Genomic DNA, 18476 nt, shown 5'->3' with positions numbered 1-18476 from the left:
AGCCATGGGATAAAAAATTTATGATATTTATGTGTTGATTCATGTGAAAAATTCAACAAATAAAACGTGGGATTATATATTTTCATATATCTCACAGGAATCTTCTTTCAAGCTCAAAGAGATTTCAAATATTTGAGAAATTATAAACAAAAGACATTTCAAATAAGAACAGGACAAATAATCTGGACAATTACATCCCAATCCATCCCAATCCATACTCATGAGACATCCCTAGGGGCAAGACTAAAATAGTTTTTCCGAATATGCTTGTGAGTTGATTCTTAAAGGGCAATGAAGAAAATGAATCATGAAATACACTTGTGAGATAACTTTGAAGTTCTATTTTTCTCTTTCTTCCTCCAAAACGTAGCTTACAAACAAATCCTTAAAGGTTTATGAGATTAATGAAGTTGATTCAATTGACATAACCAGTATATGTTAACTCAGGCTTGAATAGGAAGATAAACATGTAAGCTACAAGCAATTAATTATCCATGGATAACATAACATCTAAGCTATTTGAGCATTTTATGTCCTAACAGAATTTTAGCACAAGATCATAATATTAAATGAGAGTGAACTTCGACGTAATGATAGTGTTCTTATGACCTGGAGGTTATGAGTTCAAATCCTATAAATAGCTTCTTCGTGGGAAGTTGGGAACCTTTGTGCAATGACCATCCTTAATCCTTTTATCACAGCACAGTTAAACAACATAAATATCAGAACTTGAATAAGAGTTTGTAGTCAGAAAGACCAGCAAGGAATCAAAGCTTAACCCCTATAGAAAAGGAGCTGCAGCTCAATTTTATCAAGGAAGAAAATCCCATAGCATATTAATTTCTCATAAAGGTGGATTGAGATTACTTACCAACACAATGCCCCTTCAATCTTAAAAGATTGTAATTCACCTAACCAAGGAATCCCTGAAATCAAAATCAACTAGAAGGAAACTAACAATTCTCAATTCCAAGGTAAGAATATTACAGGAGTAGACAAAATGTTTAAAAAAATTCACTTCGAATATATTGGAGAAAACCAAAAAGGGAAGAGAGGGAAAGCTTTAGAGTTGCAGCTAATAAATCTGACATCAGATAGCCAGAGCAATGGTACCCAGAATCTGCTTCATATACCCAAAGTCACAAGCAGGACAACAACTGCATTATATAATGAAATAAATATCATTTGATCAAATTCATACCAGTCTTCAGCTTCTCCTTGAAGCCACCACCCAGATGAAACTACTGTAGTGAACCACTTCAATATCATCACATTGAAGAAATGTATATCTGCAAAAGGCAAAACACCAAAACTAATGCAGAAAGGGGAAGAGGGAGATAAACAGAGTAGCTAAACAGGTGTGATTTCAGCAAATGAAAAGTAGATTTTATTATAAACATTAAATGTATGTACAAGAGACCTTGTTCTCTGATTTTAAGAGCTACAACCAGGGTAGTGTTTGCTAACTTAATCACTAGGAATACTAACTTGTACCTTGAACAAAAAGATCTTTACAGTGGAAGTCACAAACTATAACCCAGGCAAAATCTGAAACAGCTGAAAGGTCACTGGAAAACAACTTGGAGAGAATAAGCCTACCAAAGAATCTATATAACCTAATTGTGGAGTGGATTAGCCATAAGACCATCCTATGTAACTAGTCATTTCTTAAAACTACTATGTTTCCTTTGCTATTGTTATAATGAACAGTACTATACAGAGAAAGCAGCTTCAAACCATCATTTTCAAGTCTGCAAGGTCATCCATGGGAATTTCAAGGCCCATAAAGTCGTTATCTTGTAATCCATCATCATCTATATTCAACCATGAACCAAGATCCTGACCTTGGTCATCATCTGGAACACCGAGTACATCCATTCCAGGTAGCTGCAGGTTGGACAAATCAATGGGCTCATGTTCATCCAAACCACCCAAACCAAACTCATTCGCATTACTATTAGTAGACTTTGAAACAGAAGGCAACACTGGTTTTGGTTGCTCCGATAGCTTGCCAACAAGGCCATTCACAGAAACAGAATGCTGAGTAGCTTTTTGCTTAGGCTTTGCTTTGGATTTTCTTTCTCCCTTAGCACTGGATGATGCTGTCCTACCAGTTTTGGCGGTTCCATTTCTAGATATAACATCTCTGTCCCTCTCACTCCTCTTTCCTTTTGCACTGTTTGCTAGAGAACTTCCGTTGCCTGGAGCACTTGAAGTACCTAAAGTACCACCAACATCATCAAGGGACAATTCCCTCTTCTTCACCCGGTTTGACCAGAGATCATCCTTCCCACTAGTTTGTTCAGATGAATGATTTGTAGCAGGAAGCATATATGAGGAATTGAGATCATGATTATCCATATTCTGACTAAATTGTGAAGGACTCTGCTGTGAACCCATTGAAGCTGCAGAAAGAAACACTCATAAATTAAAATATCAAAATCTGGTTTCTGCTGAAAGGATCAAAAGGAAAACAAGATGACATGGCATAAAAGATCATAAGAAAAAATGGCATATACAATTGAAGTTATCTGTGAATGTAAGCTACAATGGTCATGCTGAACACAGCTAAGATAGAAGAATCTGAAGAAACACAATATATTAAAGCATTTAGGCGAGAAGGTAATGAAGAAGACACCTGTTCTTGCTTCCAGACAAAGGGGAGTAGCACATGGTTTTGAGGATTCAGCCTCCATTCCATCTAATTGCTGAACAATACTAAACTGGGAAGAAGCAGCAAGGAACATATCCTTGAATAAACACTCCTTGAAGCAGCTTTTGCCTGTACCTTCAAATTGATGGCATCGGTCCAATGTCCATTTAACAAATCCCAATGCAGCTTGCTTAGCGATTTTGTTGCTTGAATTTTTCAAACCAGAGGGACTAGGACCCCAACAAGCCTGTCAATGAATCATTTTGGTCAATACACTCTGCCATATGACCTAATTATACACAGTAAAGGGAGCAACACTTGTTGGGAGGGTCAATCACGCACCCCGAAAGGGATTAGTTTTTTATCCATAGGGTGAGGTATACTCTTGGAGTCTTGGTTATACCAAAAAAAAAGTAGATGACATTTTGAGGGCGGGCCTTGCCACAGCAGTAGATTGCAACCTTTTGATGCGGTATCACTGGTTCTAGTAACAGAAACAGCCTTTCAAATAATACAAAATATTACCCTCCCTGGACCCCCAGAGGTGGGAGCCTTGTGAATGGGCCATCTTTTTTTGGCCTCTACAAGCAAATTAAGGGTTGATTCTTTTTCTAAGACGGCTTAATTTATTTTAAACAAGATTAGCCAAGCATGGATTTTGGTTTTGCTTATAAAAGCTAAGAGTACATCAAATTTATCACATCTGAAATCTGAATATAAATAGTAGAGTAAGTTTTTCTTGAGATTCACCCCTTCCTGAGTTAAATGATAGGGTTTAAAAATGTTAACCCCATGATCGTCTTGTAGTTACATAGACCACCTACATTTAAGGGTACAGTCTGCACAACATTTGGGGCTTGAACATTTGGATTTGTCACTTGTCTCACTTCTATATCAACCCCACCCCACAGATAGCAAAGCCTTAGACGGGGACAATCATTGGATGTATAATGTAAGTTATCAAAAAAGAATTATTCTAAAACTGAATCATAATCTATATAAAATGTAACATTCAGTGTTGAGAAGATTACCATGTATTTCTCATAAGCCATCACAACGAGTTTTTCAAGAGCATGTTGTTCAAAATCCCTGTTAAACAGAAGTTTATAGTTTCGTTAAGAACAATAAAGGCATAAAAGGTTAGATTAAGCAAATAATCCAGGTATAAATGGCAGTGCAATTACTTCTCTCGAAGCTCTTTTGCCACCGATGCAGACTTCAACAATCCATCTAGCAAGCCTTTCTTCTTGGAAATCTGCGACATAAGTGGAAATAAAATCATAGTGAAATAAGAAAAATAATGAATATCATTAAATATTGAATGAAATTAATTAATCAAATTTTCTATCAAAATGATAGTAATAAATTATTAAATATTATGTCTCTGGCTCTATAACTGATCCATATATTTACATAAACTAGAAAGGCAACATATAAACATATGATGTGAAAAATATTACATAACAAATCATAAGTTTGGGTGGGTGGGGGGATATTGATAGATAGCACAGTATGGCTTCAGCATCAGTCAGTACCTGTCCTTGATATTGTTCTTCTAGCCTAGCGATATCCTCCAATATTCCTTCATCATCTACTTGCAGCATTTCAGGCTTGAAAAATAATATTAAAATCAGTCGTCACTATTGTCATACTAAATATTTAACAATAAAGGCCAAAAACTCTTAGCCCATTAGATTAGGCAAGTATGCCTACCAGTGGTTCTGGGGCTATTCCAATGCTTTGAAGCTCCAAGAAAAGCTTGTCATTTATATCCAAGCTAGCAAATTGTAACTCTGAACAGGTCAAGCTAGACATTAATACTTTATCAGGAAGAAAACCATTTACAGAGCTACCAAAGCTCAAGTTCAACCCAGTTGATGGGAGACCAACTGTATCACGTTCAGGCCTCCCGGTAACCCTATAGCCACTATCAGCAGAATCACAAGCCAAATGAAAGTTAGCTTGTGAGTGGTGATCAAAACCGCTCAATTCCAACTCCCCTTCAGGCTCAAATTCAGCATTATATGCATCAAACTTGAAATCTTCAGTTCCATTGCTACAATCCTCCTCTGAGATTAGAGCAGCTATAAGCCTTTGACAGAGGGGAATCACATTATGATTTCCCTTGGAGAGTGGTAATTTTTCTGGAACAGTTCCAGCACTTTCTTTAGCATCAGGGTCAGCATATCTTTTGCAACCAATTAGACCAAATGCATTAACCATGGTTTCACAACTAGCTATATATGAAGGAACTGGGGTTGGCGTCAAAGTGCTTAGCTCAAGATTTACCTAAAGGGCAAGAGAAGTAGTAAAAAATTTATTATAATTTGTTCGTATTGCAGGTTTTTCTCAGAAGTCAGAAATTCCAACTTTTTAATCAATCATGTTATGCTTTAATCATCAATAAAAAAAATTTAAAAAATACTAGAGGGGAAATTTTATATATCAAACTATAACAGAACACAGATAAAAGAAATAAACATAATGTAACAAATGATTATCATAGTTCCATGTTGGCTTGGGATATTTTTAAAATAGCACTCAAACTCAAATAATCAAAGGTAACATCAATGCTATATGGTTAAGGAAATTTGTTGCTTGGAATTACTAACAACCAACTTGTATCCTATTATAGATAGCAACACTAAAATACAGCCATCAATATCCAAGTTATAAACCAATTATGATGAGAGTGTTCAGACTCTGCATTAAGGCCAGATATAGACTTCTTTGAAAGCTTGAATACCTTAGTAGGCCAGATAAAAAGCCTTTTAGGCCCAATAGACTGGCCTGTTTAATTATGATATATAAAATTATTATTATATACATAACATTATTATAATATAGAATTCTAAAGTTCTAGTGGGATCAAAGCTGGATTGTTGATGTTGATACGTAGAATTACTACTTACTACTATCACCTTAAATTCTAAATCCTGAAAAGCATTCATTCTCATCTCTCAATAGTGTTTGTCAACACATATCCATCGCTCTAATCCTCTTGAAGTATGTGAAAATACATCATATTTAGTCTTTATCTTACATGCAAATTCATATATAAATTATGATTTTAACTAATGTTTGTTGCATTATCACTTAGTTTAGATTAAGCCTGAGGTATTTGTTGTTTTGTGCAGATTTAATAAAAAGAGCTTCAGATAAAAGATCAGTACAGTGAAAAATATGATTTGATGATGATCCACTTGCTAGATGATAAGATAAAGTGAAGATAATGCAAAATTTAAATTGGATCCAATCTGATTGAATTTGATAAATCATATTGGCAGAGATAATTCAATATCTAATCATGCAAAGATTACAATGAAAATAGAAAATTGATTCCTACTTCCCATCACTTATAAACAGAGAGCAACATGAAGAGAGAACACACAATTCATAATAGAGAGCCATAATATATTTTAGCTTGTTTTCTTCTTCAATGGTATCTCTCAATGTCTAGAGCTTGTGCTCTAAACATGGTTGAGTAGCTTCTTTTGTTTCTAGGATAGGACTATACCCTTTGGCAATAAATAGATAAATGAGTATTTATTCTTTCTTGAGTTTCTTCTATTGAATGTTAAGAATTAGCTATTAGCACACTTATTCATGCAAGTTTGTTTATCACTCACTTGCATGTATACAGCTACCTTTGAGGACAAACCAAGAGGTGAACTCAAAGACTTTTGGAACTATAGTAATTAAACTCAAGACTTATTCTTAGGCCTTCAAGAATCAATGGACTGTCATAACATGATTGTTATAACATCCATGTAATGAGTTCACTTGGGTCCATCGTTTCACGACAATGACAGTAGAAGTTGTCTCAACTGAACACATATATGAAACCCAATCAATTGGATAAAAAGTCCAATGGATCATATCAAGTATAAAATAGATCCACTTTCTAGCTTAAATTTTAATGGAACAGAATAAATCATTCAAATATTCATGTAAATCAAAGATGTAAACTCAATTCCTAGAAATTTTCTCTCATATCTTATCTTGTACTTTATCTTATATTTTCTACCTCTTCTATTATATCTTTATCCTTACCTTTTTAATCATATTTAATTTAAATTCTAATTTATTTCTTTAAGAGTTTAAAATAATTAAATAAAAGTAATTAAGAAGTATTTCCAGTTCCTATGGAGTCAATATCTTTTTATTACTTGACAACAAAACCGTACACTTCAGATATTGCATGCATCACCTCTCAACCCTCACAAAGAAGCTACTAGTTTTCCATCCGTTGGAATTGGTTACATGATGTTTAGGAGTTCAGTGCAGTTTTTGCGGCCTATTAGTTATAGGCTTGTTGTCCTATTTGAAGGTAATTTGGATGTAGGTCTGTTTGGCATAGTTGGAGGCCTTATTGTATAGTAGGATTTTGGCCAAGCTTATAGGTCAAACAGGCCTTAAAATAGGCTAGGCCAACGCTTAAAAAATCTTGTTACAAGTAAATAGGCCAGACTTGGGCCTAAAAACCCTCTACTGAAACAAGTCAGGCTTATTTAACGCAAGGCCTGGCCCAGCCCATTTCCATCCCTACTTCCTCATTAATAATTACTTACAAATAATATACTTAACCTGGTAAAGATTAGTAACAATTGTCTTCTGTGATCATTGAAAGGTAAAGGTCAGTACCTTCTGCATCCAGTAAGCAATATCATCCTCAGATATCAAACTGAAGAAAGGTTCCATCTGCTTCCAGAATGGACTGGAAAATGCACAGGCTGCAGTAATAAGAAATACATAATGACTCCATTAGATGAAATATTACGGTTGCAAATATGAATAGTATTTAGTAAGATTCATACCAGAGTTGATAACACCCTTCACAGCAGCCAATAGCTCTTCATGTCCATCTTCTGATCCAACTAAACCAATAAAGCCAATGGTGAATACTGATATACTTGTATTGCATGCAAAAACTAAGTTCATTAATCATTTCTAAAAGCTTGAAATAGTACCAAGAAAATCTGTCGCTGTATTAATGGCTGCAGGCTTTGGACGTGCATAGGCCTTACGTTCAGAAAGCTTCCTGGTTGGTGGACGACCTGCCTTGCTGGATGGATTTCATAAAACCATAAAATTTCAATCTATGTGCCCAAATAAACTACCAAACAAGTTAACAATATACTTAGAAAGAAGGATTCTAACCTTTCATTATTCTCAAATCCAAGTCTTGCACTTCTAAGTTGTTTTGCGGTTCCTATATTTCTAAGCTTCTCAGATGTCATAGGCATCAATGACCTCGCGGCACTAAAACCGCGTCCTGTCCTCCCTTGCCTCCGAACACCATCTCCATGTTCTTCCCCAGAAACAAGCTTATTCTTTCTTGTTGGCAAGACCAAGTTAGACACCTTTTGAACATTTTTTCCAGCCTTTTGATCTATCTCTTCTGATTTCCTGCCCTTCTCTCTTGGTTTAGCCTCAGCACTCCCTGACTCTTCACTTTCAGATAAGGCAGTTGAAGATGAAAAATCACCTTTTAATTTAATTTGATGATAACTGCCAGCTAAGCGTTTGGGAAATCCTAACCCAATATCATTACCAGCCACGTCAGTGTCAGCATCCAAAAAAGGAGCTTCAACATTATTTGAATCAATGGGAATTTTATTCGTTCTTCTGGCAGTGCGAGAGCTCTTTTGCGGCCTCTGCCAGTGGACAACAGGTGGGGAAGATGACCTCGCTGATGACACACGTTTGCGTTTGTTATTTCCAACACCAGCAGGCAGCTTTGTGGTGCAATTAGAGAGCTCCCAATCATTAGGAACAGCTGCTCTATGGATGACTGGTGACAACTTGGGGGCAACTCCTGAACCTGATCGTGGAGCCCGGATAGAAGCATATGCTTTAGTAACTGAGGTAGGGCTAGCTGAAGAAAATTCATCACGAATAGTTGCCCTGGGCATAAAACAAAATGTAGAGACTAAATCAATAAAAGAATATACATCACAAAGATGAAAAGATATTTTAACACTAAGCACAAAGATCACCAAACAGAAATGGAATAATTGAATCCACCAAAACAAGAAGAAAATAAGGAGAAATCAACATGGAAAAAAATAGTTGTCAAGGACAAAATTTTCCCAACAATACAAAATCGTAAAAAGGAGAAATGGACTCCAGGGTTGAGCTTACTTGTTAACAGCTCTGAAGTTTACCCTTTCCTTCTCTATGCTAGCAGGACGCCCTCGCCTATCGTTTCCAAGGGAATTACTATCTTGGTCATTTCTAGGGGTAGAGGCACGTATTCCCAACCCAGTCTGTTGTGTGATGCCATCTGATTTTCCAGCTCCAACAGTTCCATTAGAAACCCCCACCCTATAAAGAGATACATGAAAAGTATATATTTGTAGCCTTGTAGCAAGATAATCAATGAATTGAATAATTTAAAAGTAAAACAATATATTTTATTGTTACATGATATCATCCATCAAGAAGTTTCAAACCATGAGCCTTAAAATAGAAAGAACCTAACAAAATCCATCACAACTAAATTTGCTTTTCTCTCTGAAGCAAATCAGTTCACCATTTACTCTATTATGCCGAGAGAGCCCCAAACAGCTGTCATGTATAATTTATTTTAGTTCTTCCATTATTGGACTGTAACCATAATAGGCAGAAAGTTGGAAAAATTACCATTTGTAGAAAAGGGTCATACCTATCCTAACATATAGTGGGAAAATTCTTTATATGCTAAAGTCTTTGCCTCTTAAAATCTATCACCAAAAGAACATAACACTTGTGAAATATTGCTGATGCCTATAAATAATGACAATGACAAAACATAAAAAGGACAATCCAGTGCAAGAGGTCCCCACCTAGTGAGGTCAGGGGAGGGTAGATGTATGTGGCATTTCCCCCGTTAACGGAGAGGCTGTTTCCAGGAATGACAATGACAATAGATGTAAACATAAATTTACATGCACATGCAAATTCACAAAAGAGGCATTGTTTTACACTGTTACATTGAGTATAACCATTACTGGATCTTCTTTATGATATAAGGGCAACCATGGCTCACCAAAGATTTTAAAAAATTATTGGTTTTATATGATTAGAAAAATAAATTTGAATCTAAGACAAAAATTGCAGAAGTCCTTATTTTTTATTTACTTTATACTTATAGTGTTAGTGCAATTTTTTTCAACTAGTAAATTAAGAGTTTAAGCCGTCGATTATATCTCTGTGATTATAGATGTGCTATTCTCATGACTCACACCTAAGCACACTATTTTTAATTGTATGCATGATAAAGTTTAAGTTACACAATGCCTAACGTTTAACATAACTCTGAACTCGCATAAAATTGTGTTTGGCACTAATTTTGTAAAGCTGGTTTGTGTCTGGGTTTTCAACAAACCCGATTAGAAGGTTTTCCCCATCAAAATCGGGTCAGTCAGGTGCCCACAGGTTTGAGACTTTGGGTTTAATTGTGAAAGGAATTTCTATTATTGATAAGCTCTAGGGTCATGCTCATAACAATTTGAAAGGAATTTCTATTATTGATAAGCTAAGCGAATGGTAAGCCTAACAGTTTTTGTTTGGACATTTCAGCTCTCGGCTTTCTTTTCTCTTTTGAGGAGGATTTTCTTAACCTAAGACAAGTTTTATATTCTCTACTATCATTCTATTAACATATTGCTTTAACGTCCAAAAAAAGTGTGGTCCAGTACAAGATGCTCCCACCTAGTGGAGTTTAAGGAGGGTAGAGGTACACAACCTTATCCTCACAAGCGAAGAAGTTGTTTCCAAGATTTGAACCCATGACCTCCACATCACAAGGCAAACAAACTGACCGTTGCTCCGAGGCTCAACTTTAATATCCAAAAAAGAAAAGAAAAAGCCATTGAAGAATGAATATGATAAGGAAAACAGTGTTGATATGTACTCAATATATCATACCGGAGAGAATGAGAATCATTATTTAATTTTGACCGAGCATCAGTAACAAGTCTTTGTTGCGTTCCCTGTTTAATGTCCTGAAATGTGTTAACAGGTTTAGTCAATGTTGTACTTGAAGAACCATCTAGTTTGATGCAGGATCGCTTCTTCTTCATTTTGGACTTTTCCCAGCCATCACCTCCAATAGGCAGGGTTCGATCCTCACCCTGAACTGTACCACTATTCACAATTCGTATAATTTCCTTATCTCTATCAGCTGTCCCAGATGGCCTGGCAAGAGAATCAGTCCGCACATCCATCTAGAATTTATCAAAACATAAGTCAGTTTAGCTCGGCAGGTTATAAAGAAATTCAAATTAATCTGAAAGCCAACTCTCCATATAGAACCAAGCTATAAAGCTGCAAGGCACTCTTCCTTATAAGAACAGACAAGCTGAAAACGCAGAATATTCTATAATTCACCACTTCCACTGTTCCACAGAAGAAATGAAAGGGTGACACGGTGCATAAGGCTCCCACCTAGTGGGGTCTAAGGAGGGTAGATGTACACGTCCTTACCTTCTCAAGTGAAGAGTTTGTTTCCAGGATTTTTACCCATGACCTCCAGGTCACAAGGCAAACAACCTTACAGAAGAAATGAGAAAGACAGAAATCAACTGCTGATGAAATACCTACATATAAGCTTAAGGATACAATAGGATATGTACACTTGTACAGCATAAATCTACATACAATCTCTCTCTCAACAGACACACATACACACACATTATATTTCTTCACAAAAAGGTGATATCCAGCAGAACATCAATGCCAAAATGTTCTAGCAGGCAACTTTTGCAAAGACAGACTAACTAAAGTAGGACTCCGTGTAAAACAGTCAAACAGAGGTATTAAAAGAACAGTGAATACACAACAGTAACCATGCATTATTTGCTTGAACACAGTGAATACACAAATTAGGAGGCATTAAAAGAGGCAAATCATCTCAAGTGTCAATGCTAGCAAACAAGCATAACAAAAAATCGTAAGAAACATGCCTTTACATCAACCATTGAAGTTCGAGTGCGCTTGTTTGGAACAATATTTTTGGTCCGCTGTTCTGACTTTTGCTGCTCAGGTTCAAAAGCACCTGTTACGAGATGACCTTGAACTCCAGCCTTACCTATGCTTGGCCCCAAGACTGGCCGGTCACTTAACATGACACTAGAACGGTCATTAGAAAAACCTTCACCTCGAGATCTCTTCTTTGAAGTTATACTGGGGAAAACTTTGTGGAATACAGACAATGTTTCATTAAACATTTTCACACGTTCCCTGATGAATAATGCAACATTATTACTTAGTTACACATAAAACTATAAATCAAGTAACAGAACCTGCAAAGAACTACCTGGCCTTTACTTGGCTTGCATGCAAACTGTCCTTGAGTCGTTTGATGTCTTCTGGCACCAGGGACGGCAGTAGCTTGCCTTTTGAAGAACTGGTAGGAGATTCATCAGGCGAAATTCCAAGAGCAGCACAGACATGTTGTTTGTAATCCATTTGACGATTAGACTTGTGGTGCTCTGGCACTGCCAACTTTTGATCAAAATGCACATACTTGAAGAAGCTCGACACATCGCCATGTGTTGCTGAATAACAGCTTCTCGACGTGTTGGGAAGTGAAGATAGAATAGGATATTCCATGCTTTCACGAAAGCTACCAGATCTATCCAACGAAGCAGCTATGTGGGATCCACGCTGCCCAGTATACAATGGTCTATCTGGACTATTGGAAGATGGACCAAACTTGCTAGATGTTGCCATTGCACTAGTTCCTCTCGCAGATCCTTTGAGTAAAAAATGTAGAACAGAAAGTGGTGCTGGTGCATGACAAAGATGAAGCACTATAGCACATAAAGGGCACGCCTAAATTACAAGAGAGCAATTGGACAAGGGACCTGACAGGATCAGAATAATCATAGAGAAAAATCAAACTCTGAAAGCCAAGATATGTATATAATTATTTGCACACATGGCTTGACATTGCAAATAAGGACTCGTGTTCAAAAGCACCCCAATTTCATACAATGAACAAAAATATCTTTCAAACTTGTTATAAGCTAAGGGATTTGTAACGCACTATATAAAACTTAATTGAAAGGTTCAGGTAATATCATTCACCTAATCCAGATCCCACTGCTCCATAGGAAAAAAAACATAATATATTTGACATGTATACTAATCATTTGTGAAGATGATGAACAAAAGAAATCACAAAATTTAGAGATGCAAGTAAATCTATCAGAACCATCATTCTTATAAAAAGCTACTTCATATGGAAACTTGTAAAAAATTGATTATAAAATATATAACGTCAATCTACTTATCATCTCTCATAAAATTAAATTACATTACAGTATATATATCACATGCTATGCTATATATAGGACTAGGTTCATTCTAACATCATCAATTTGTCATCTCTTTATATAGTATACCACCTCAAAAAAACAAAAAAAAACTTAAACCAGAATAAAATATTATTTTGATAAAAATATACATGTAGGATTGTTGACAATAAGTCCTATAACATGTGACCCTTCCTCTAAATCACTTTAGTTACCGAACAAGTTGAATGAAGAAATACTAAAAAGGCCACCCAACGCACGAGGCTCCGCCTAGTGGGGTCTAGGGAGGGTAGATGTATGTAGCCTTATCCTCACCATTGAAGAGACTGTTTCTAGGATTTGAACCCATGACCTACAGGTCAAACAATTCAGCCGAGGCTCACCCACTTGAATGAAGAAATAGCAGCCTGATTTTGATGTATTTGTTTTTGTTGTATGCTTGAAGTAATGAGTAAAAAATGTAGAACAGAAAGTGGTGCTTACTTCAATATCTTAATTAAATTTTTTGCTTATAAAAAAATAATGATTGTAACCATAGAGCAGATGAACAAATGCAAGCCAGGTTGAATGTACCTTATCAAGATTCATGATCACATAGAGGAATATTATTAAACGTAAATAAATGCTCAATTGGCATTACACTGAAATCTACACCATTATGACAAATGCTATGAAGATTTGTTAACACTATACTATATGAAACAAAAATTGCAACAACCATTTATGCTGACTAGATTTCGAACAGCTCAAAAAAAGGCAACCTGGCGCTATAAAGCTCCCTCTATGCGCAGGGTCCAAGGAAGGTTCGGGGCCACTTAGGGGGTCTATAGTAGGCGGCCTTACCTTATGCTCGCAAGTGGCTGATTCCACGACTTGAACATGTGACCTCCTCTTCACTAGACTTCAAACAGCTATCTTAGCTTAATTAACTAAACTTCATTAATCATATTCATAAGACAAACAGACGGTCAATCTTAACAAATAATCAGCAATAGCTGACCCCTCGAAAACAGTTAAATTTCTAAATGTGTCAGATAGTAACATCATAAGCACACTAACGTTTGCAGATTTTCCTTCCTACACTCACACCTCTCCACTTGCTCTTAAATATTTAACTAACTTCCTCAGTTCAATACATTGTCTAGTAACATATTAGGCAATGAAGACAGATTTAAAATTACTAAGAAGTCTAAACTCAGAATTTTTTTATATACCAACAAGACATTAGTCTAGTGGTGTAAGGTCTCACTGGATCCCTAGATAGACCAAAAGGTCAAAAGTTCAATTTCAGTGAGCGACACTTGTTAGGAGGACAGCTGTGCACCCCGAAAGAGATTAGTTCATTACCCATGTGACAGGATACCCAAAAAAAAAGAATTTTTTATATCATATATATATATATATAGAAATATAACTGTAGTATACTATTGTACTCATATGCAATCTGGTAAATAAAAAATCAACTACAAAATAAATAAATGTGTATCTATCAACAACATAAATTTAGAGTAGCAACTCCATGCAAGCATATACCTCTCCTCACCTATTATCTCCAACTCAATTTGTTCAAAAGCACTATTATTTTTAAAGACACAAAAGACAAATAGGAAGCTGAAACCCTAGGAGTTAAATTAACATAAAACAGAAAAGGGAAAATAACAAACTATCATAATAACCCACTAAAAACATTACAAATTGAAAAAGAACAAAACCCTATAAGTTGAATCAAAGTAACAATAACTAAAACAAACAAATTAAAGCAAATCTTTTTTTACAAAAAAATGAACACCTTGAATCATGCAATGAGGAGAAATTGGTATCAGATTAATTGCTGAGGAACGATAATTATCGTGATTGAGAGAATCCAAAGTTGGATTGAAAATTTGGAAATTAATGTTGTTGTATTATTGTGAATTGAAGCTCCAATTTCGTACGAAGCGAAGCCATGGAAGACGAAGAGTACGGTGTTTTGATCGGCAACAATTGGATCAACTTGATATTACCATTTTACCCATCGCTTCTGTTTTTCGAGAAGGAGGGGTAGCTATTTCAGTAGGGGTGTTTCTGGAATAAGAAGGATTAATATGGTGTTAACTGGCAATGAGATACCAACATGTGATGTGATTATTATGGTATCATATAAGAGAAAAAATATGTATATATTAACGGTGTAAGAGATTACACTATCACTCTATTATTTATCATTCATTTTTTATTATATTTGATTTTTCACAAAAAGTAATCAAATGAAGAGTGGATGACATATTAGTTGTACATAATTCTTTATACTGTCAATACCATCAATATTACATTCATCATATAATGTCATGTGATGTATTATGCTATACATAAATAAATGAATGTGAAGGAATATTAGTTAATCTACAATAATACCCTCATTTCACACAAAAAGGTATATGAAAAATTGGTCTTATTATACCTTTGGTGAATGGTTAATAAATTCTTTAAGTGAATATTAGAAATATAAAAAATATGTATACGCCGATAGTGTATAAGTTTTATACATTATTACTATATCATATATCATTTATTTTAATTATTATTGATTCTTCAAAAAATAATACAATTGAATGATAAATGATGTACTAAATGTGTATAAATTTTTAAGCTGACAATACATATATATTACATTATATATTAGAAAATTATATCTTTATTAAAATCAAATTAACATTTTAAATTTCTTAACATTGACCTTTTATATTTTTGAACTCATGCAAACAAATTACTCGCTAAATAGAGTAGAATGATTGTGGATGTCTCATATGTGCACTTAATAAATTGAAATTAATATGTTATTTAATCTAGTACCTAAGTTCATAAATACCTAACATTCTGATAAATTATTTATGGGTTGCATTATCTGCCATGATTTTGTAAACTCTTTTTGTTGTTATTTGTCCCGTTTAATAATATAAAAAATTAAAAGTGACAGTAAATTAGATTTAATTTTTTTAGATAAATCACTCAACATATTAAAAAGACAATTAATAATTCACCTCAACTCTTACAAGTTTACTTCAACTTCTAAAATAAATAGTTTACTGTCTTACCTAAAGAAATATCCATGGAAAGAAGATGAAAAAGAAACATATGTTTGGACATTTAGACTTAGTTATTATTAGAGTAAATTACACCGACACCCCCTAAGTTTTAGTGAAATTATACAAACCATCCCTCACTTTTCTAAATTTACACAAATCTCCCCTAGTTTTATACTTTCATACTTTCATTACACTGACCACCCCTGTATAAGAAATAAGTGTAATCTTTTAAACAAAAAATGTGATAAATGCAATTAAGTTAATTAAAACATGATATATTGTGTAGACAAGTCTAAATAATATACAAATTAATGTATCTTTATTATTTTTTTGTTACAAAATGCATCAACAATTATACAGAAATATTCTTTAAATCACTCTTATAATGTAGTGTAACGAACCAAAAATAATAAAGATATATTGATTTGTATATTAATTAGATTTGTCTACACAATATATCATGTTTTGTTTAACTTAATTGCATTTATCACATTTTTTGTTTAAAAAATTACACTTATTTATTATACAGGGTGGTCTGAAAATATAAAACTAGGGGAGGTTTGTGTAAGTTTAGAAAAGTGAGGAGTGGTTTATGTAATTTCACTAAAACTCAGGAGGTGTCAATGTAATTTACTCTTATTATTATTGAAACTAGTAGGATACCCGTGCATTCGCACGGGTGATAATGTATTTAAGTAGAATGTATGTAAATAATATAGAGTAATTTGTTAAGTAAACATTTGCTAATGATTACCCGATGAAGTTTGATGTTTATATATTTGTTTGATCCAGTAGAGTTGTTGGCAAATAACATGGCGTATGACTTATTGTATGAAACAAATAATAAATAGTTATAAACAAAATTTATATAGTACAATTTAAGATAAGTTGTAGAGTATCTGTTAGAGATTTTGAAAGACTTCTTTATAAACCATATTTGTTGTTGACTTTAGTGGTTTACCATCCTTATCATGAATTAAAATCTTCAATCTCTTCTTGCTTTTAACTCTTAAGATAGTCACATACAATTGATCATGACTAAATACTGGTCTAGGTAGATATAAGCTTACACTCTTTAATGATTGACCTTGAGATTTAAACAATTATAGGGAATTGTTTTCTATAAGCTTGAAAGGCCATGGACATTGGGATGGTGACATTGACATGCGAGGAATATATATAATATGTCCAACATTTTTACCTGACATAATTTTTGTTTCAAGCACATGCTTTGCCATTTTAGTGACTACCATTCTTGTATTGTTATACAATCCTTATATTCCTCAATAACATGATTGAAGTTCCAATTTTCAACTTTATTTTATGATTAGGGAGACCAGATGTTGAAAGTGAGTTTAGAAATTATGGAGTTAGTATGTTGATTGCTTCAATATCATTAGCATCAGACATATCAACTGAATCTGAACTTAAGTATTCATTTTCCTCGCCTATAGTTATACATTAGAAAATTTATTAGTATAAGTCTATAAATATATTATATAGGCGAAAACAAAAATTGAAGAGAAATAAAATAAATTTACCTGGAATTATGCTTAGAACATATTCATTGATTTGGTCAACAATCTCAATTGTTGATGCAAATATTGTTGTAGATTGCAAAAATTGTCCATCCTTGTAGTGAAGATGTAAGTTTGGATAAGTGCTAGACACTATTGCATTAATTGGGTTATCAAAATCAAGAATAAAAAATTCCTCTGGAATATCAACTTCAACACAACCATCGTTAGGCTCTGATAATTTTTCATCCCCAACCTTTAGTATCCATTCTGAGAATTCCTTAATCTATGTTGCATTGTCGTTATTTTGTAATCGCATGTTCTTTGTAAGATTCAAAATTCTACATTGATACCAAAGATAGGATGAGTTAATTGTTGCATGTACAATATCTGAACGACACCCTCTTGGAATCACTAGCAAGATTTGTCTAAAATCACCTCCGAAAACTAGAATATTTCCTCCGATCATAGTACCATCCTTGCTTGCCAATAACAAACATTGTTGTTGTCCCAACAGTTACACATGTTATTTCCTGTAAAAAAAACAGGGAAAATATACCTTAGTACCATCCTGTAATAATGAATGGAGAGAGTAAATCTACAATATACCTCAGTTGATGTAAGGGCAGAAATTTCAGTAATACTCTTCACCTCTGCTTTATACATAAATCGATCATCATCAGATAAATAAGAATATTGTGAGAGTTGACTGTTACCATGGCTCAATGTGTCACAGGATAGAGACGTAGTGAAAAACTACTCAAAATAATGCACATTCAATTATTATAAGTAAGAAATCAGTATTTATAATAAAAAAGCAAGGTAAAATACTCATAGATAAAACAATGTCATCATACCTTTCCTTGTACTTCTCAATGTCAGTTATTTCTTCATCAATCAAAATCTTTGATCCAGACCATGAGTTAGAAACAGTTCATGG

General features: G+C 34.3%; 1 protein-coding gene across 3 annotated transcripts; it reads right to left on the bottom strand.

The window, feature by feature from the left end:
* On the bottom strand, positions 1365-15078 carry LOC109356163. 3 transcript variants are annotated; one of them, XM_019599508.1, is made up of 16 exons: positions 14744-15078; positions 11955-12504; positions 11602-11878; positions 10565-10863; positions 8798-8980; positions 7814-8560; positions 7624-7718; positions 7471-7530; positions 7298-7386; positions 4689-4942; positions 4367-4580; positions 4189-4263; positions 3838-3908; positions 3685-3742; positions 2639-2900; positions 1365-2405 (listed from the first exon to the last, which is right to left on the bottom strand). In XM_019599508.1, the coding sequence occupies exons 2-16, from the start codon at positions 12368-12370 to the stop codon at positions 1732-1734; spliced, it is 3774 nt and encodes a 1257-aa protein (XP_019455053.1). In that variant the 5' UTR covers positions 12371-12504; positions 14744-15078; the 3' UTR covers positions 1365-1731. The 3 variants fall into 3 exon arrangements, with proteins under 3 accessions (XP_019455053.1, XP_019455045.1, XP_019455047.1); XM_019599500.1 differs by having other exon boundaries at positions 4367-4942; XM_019599502.1 differs by having other exon boundaries at positions 4367-4942; positions 10565-10853; positions 11604-11878.

Source organism: Lupinus angustifolius, chromosome LG01 (assembly GCF_001865875.1).
Source record: "Lupinus angustifolius cultivar Tanjil chromosome LG01, LupAngTanjil_v1.0, whole genome shotgun sequence".
NCBI lineage: Eukaryota > Viridiplantae > Streptophyta > Magnoliopsida > Fabales > Fabaceae > Lupinus > Lupinus angustifolius.
The sequence above is the reverse complement of the archived record's forward strand: the minus strand, read 5'-3'. Positions and strand labels throughout refer to the sequence as shown.

Coding starts and splice junctions, on each gene's coding strand:
- LOC109356163 (XM_019599500.1), bottom strand. CDS start 12,370: ATGGCAACATCTAGCAAGTTTGGTCCATCTTCCAATAGTCCAGATAGA. Junction 8,981..10,564: donor AATGATTCTCATTCTCTCCG/GTATGATATATT, acceptor ATCTCTTTATAG/GGTGGGGGTTTCTAATGGAA. Junction 2,901..3,684: donor TGGCTTATGAGAAATACATG/GTAATCTTCTCA, acceptor ATTCATTGACAG/GCTTGTTGGGGTCCTAGTCC.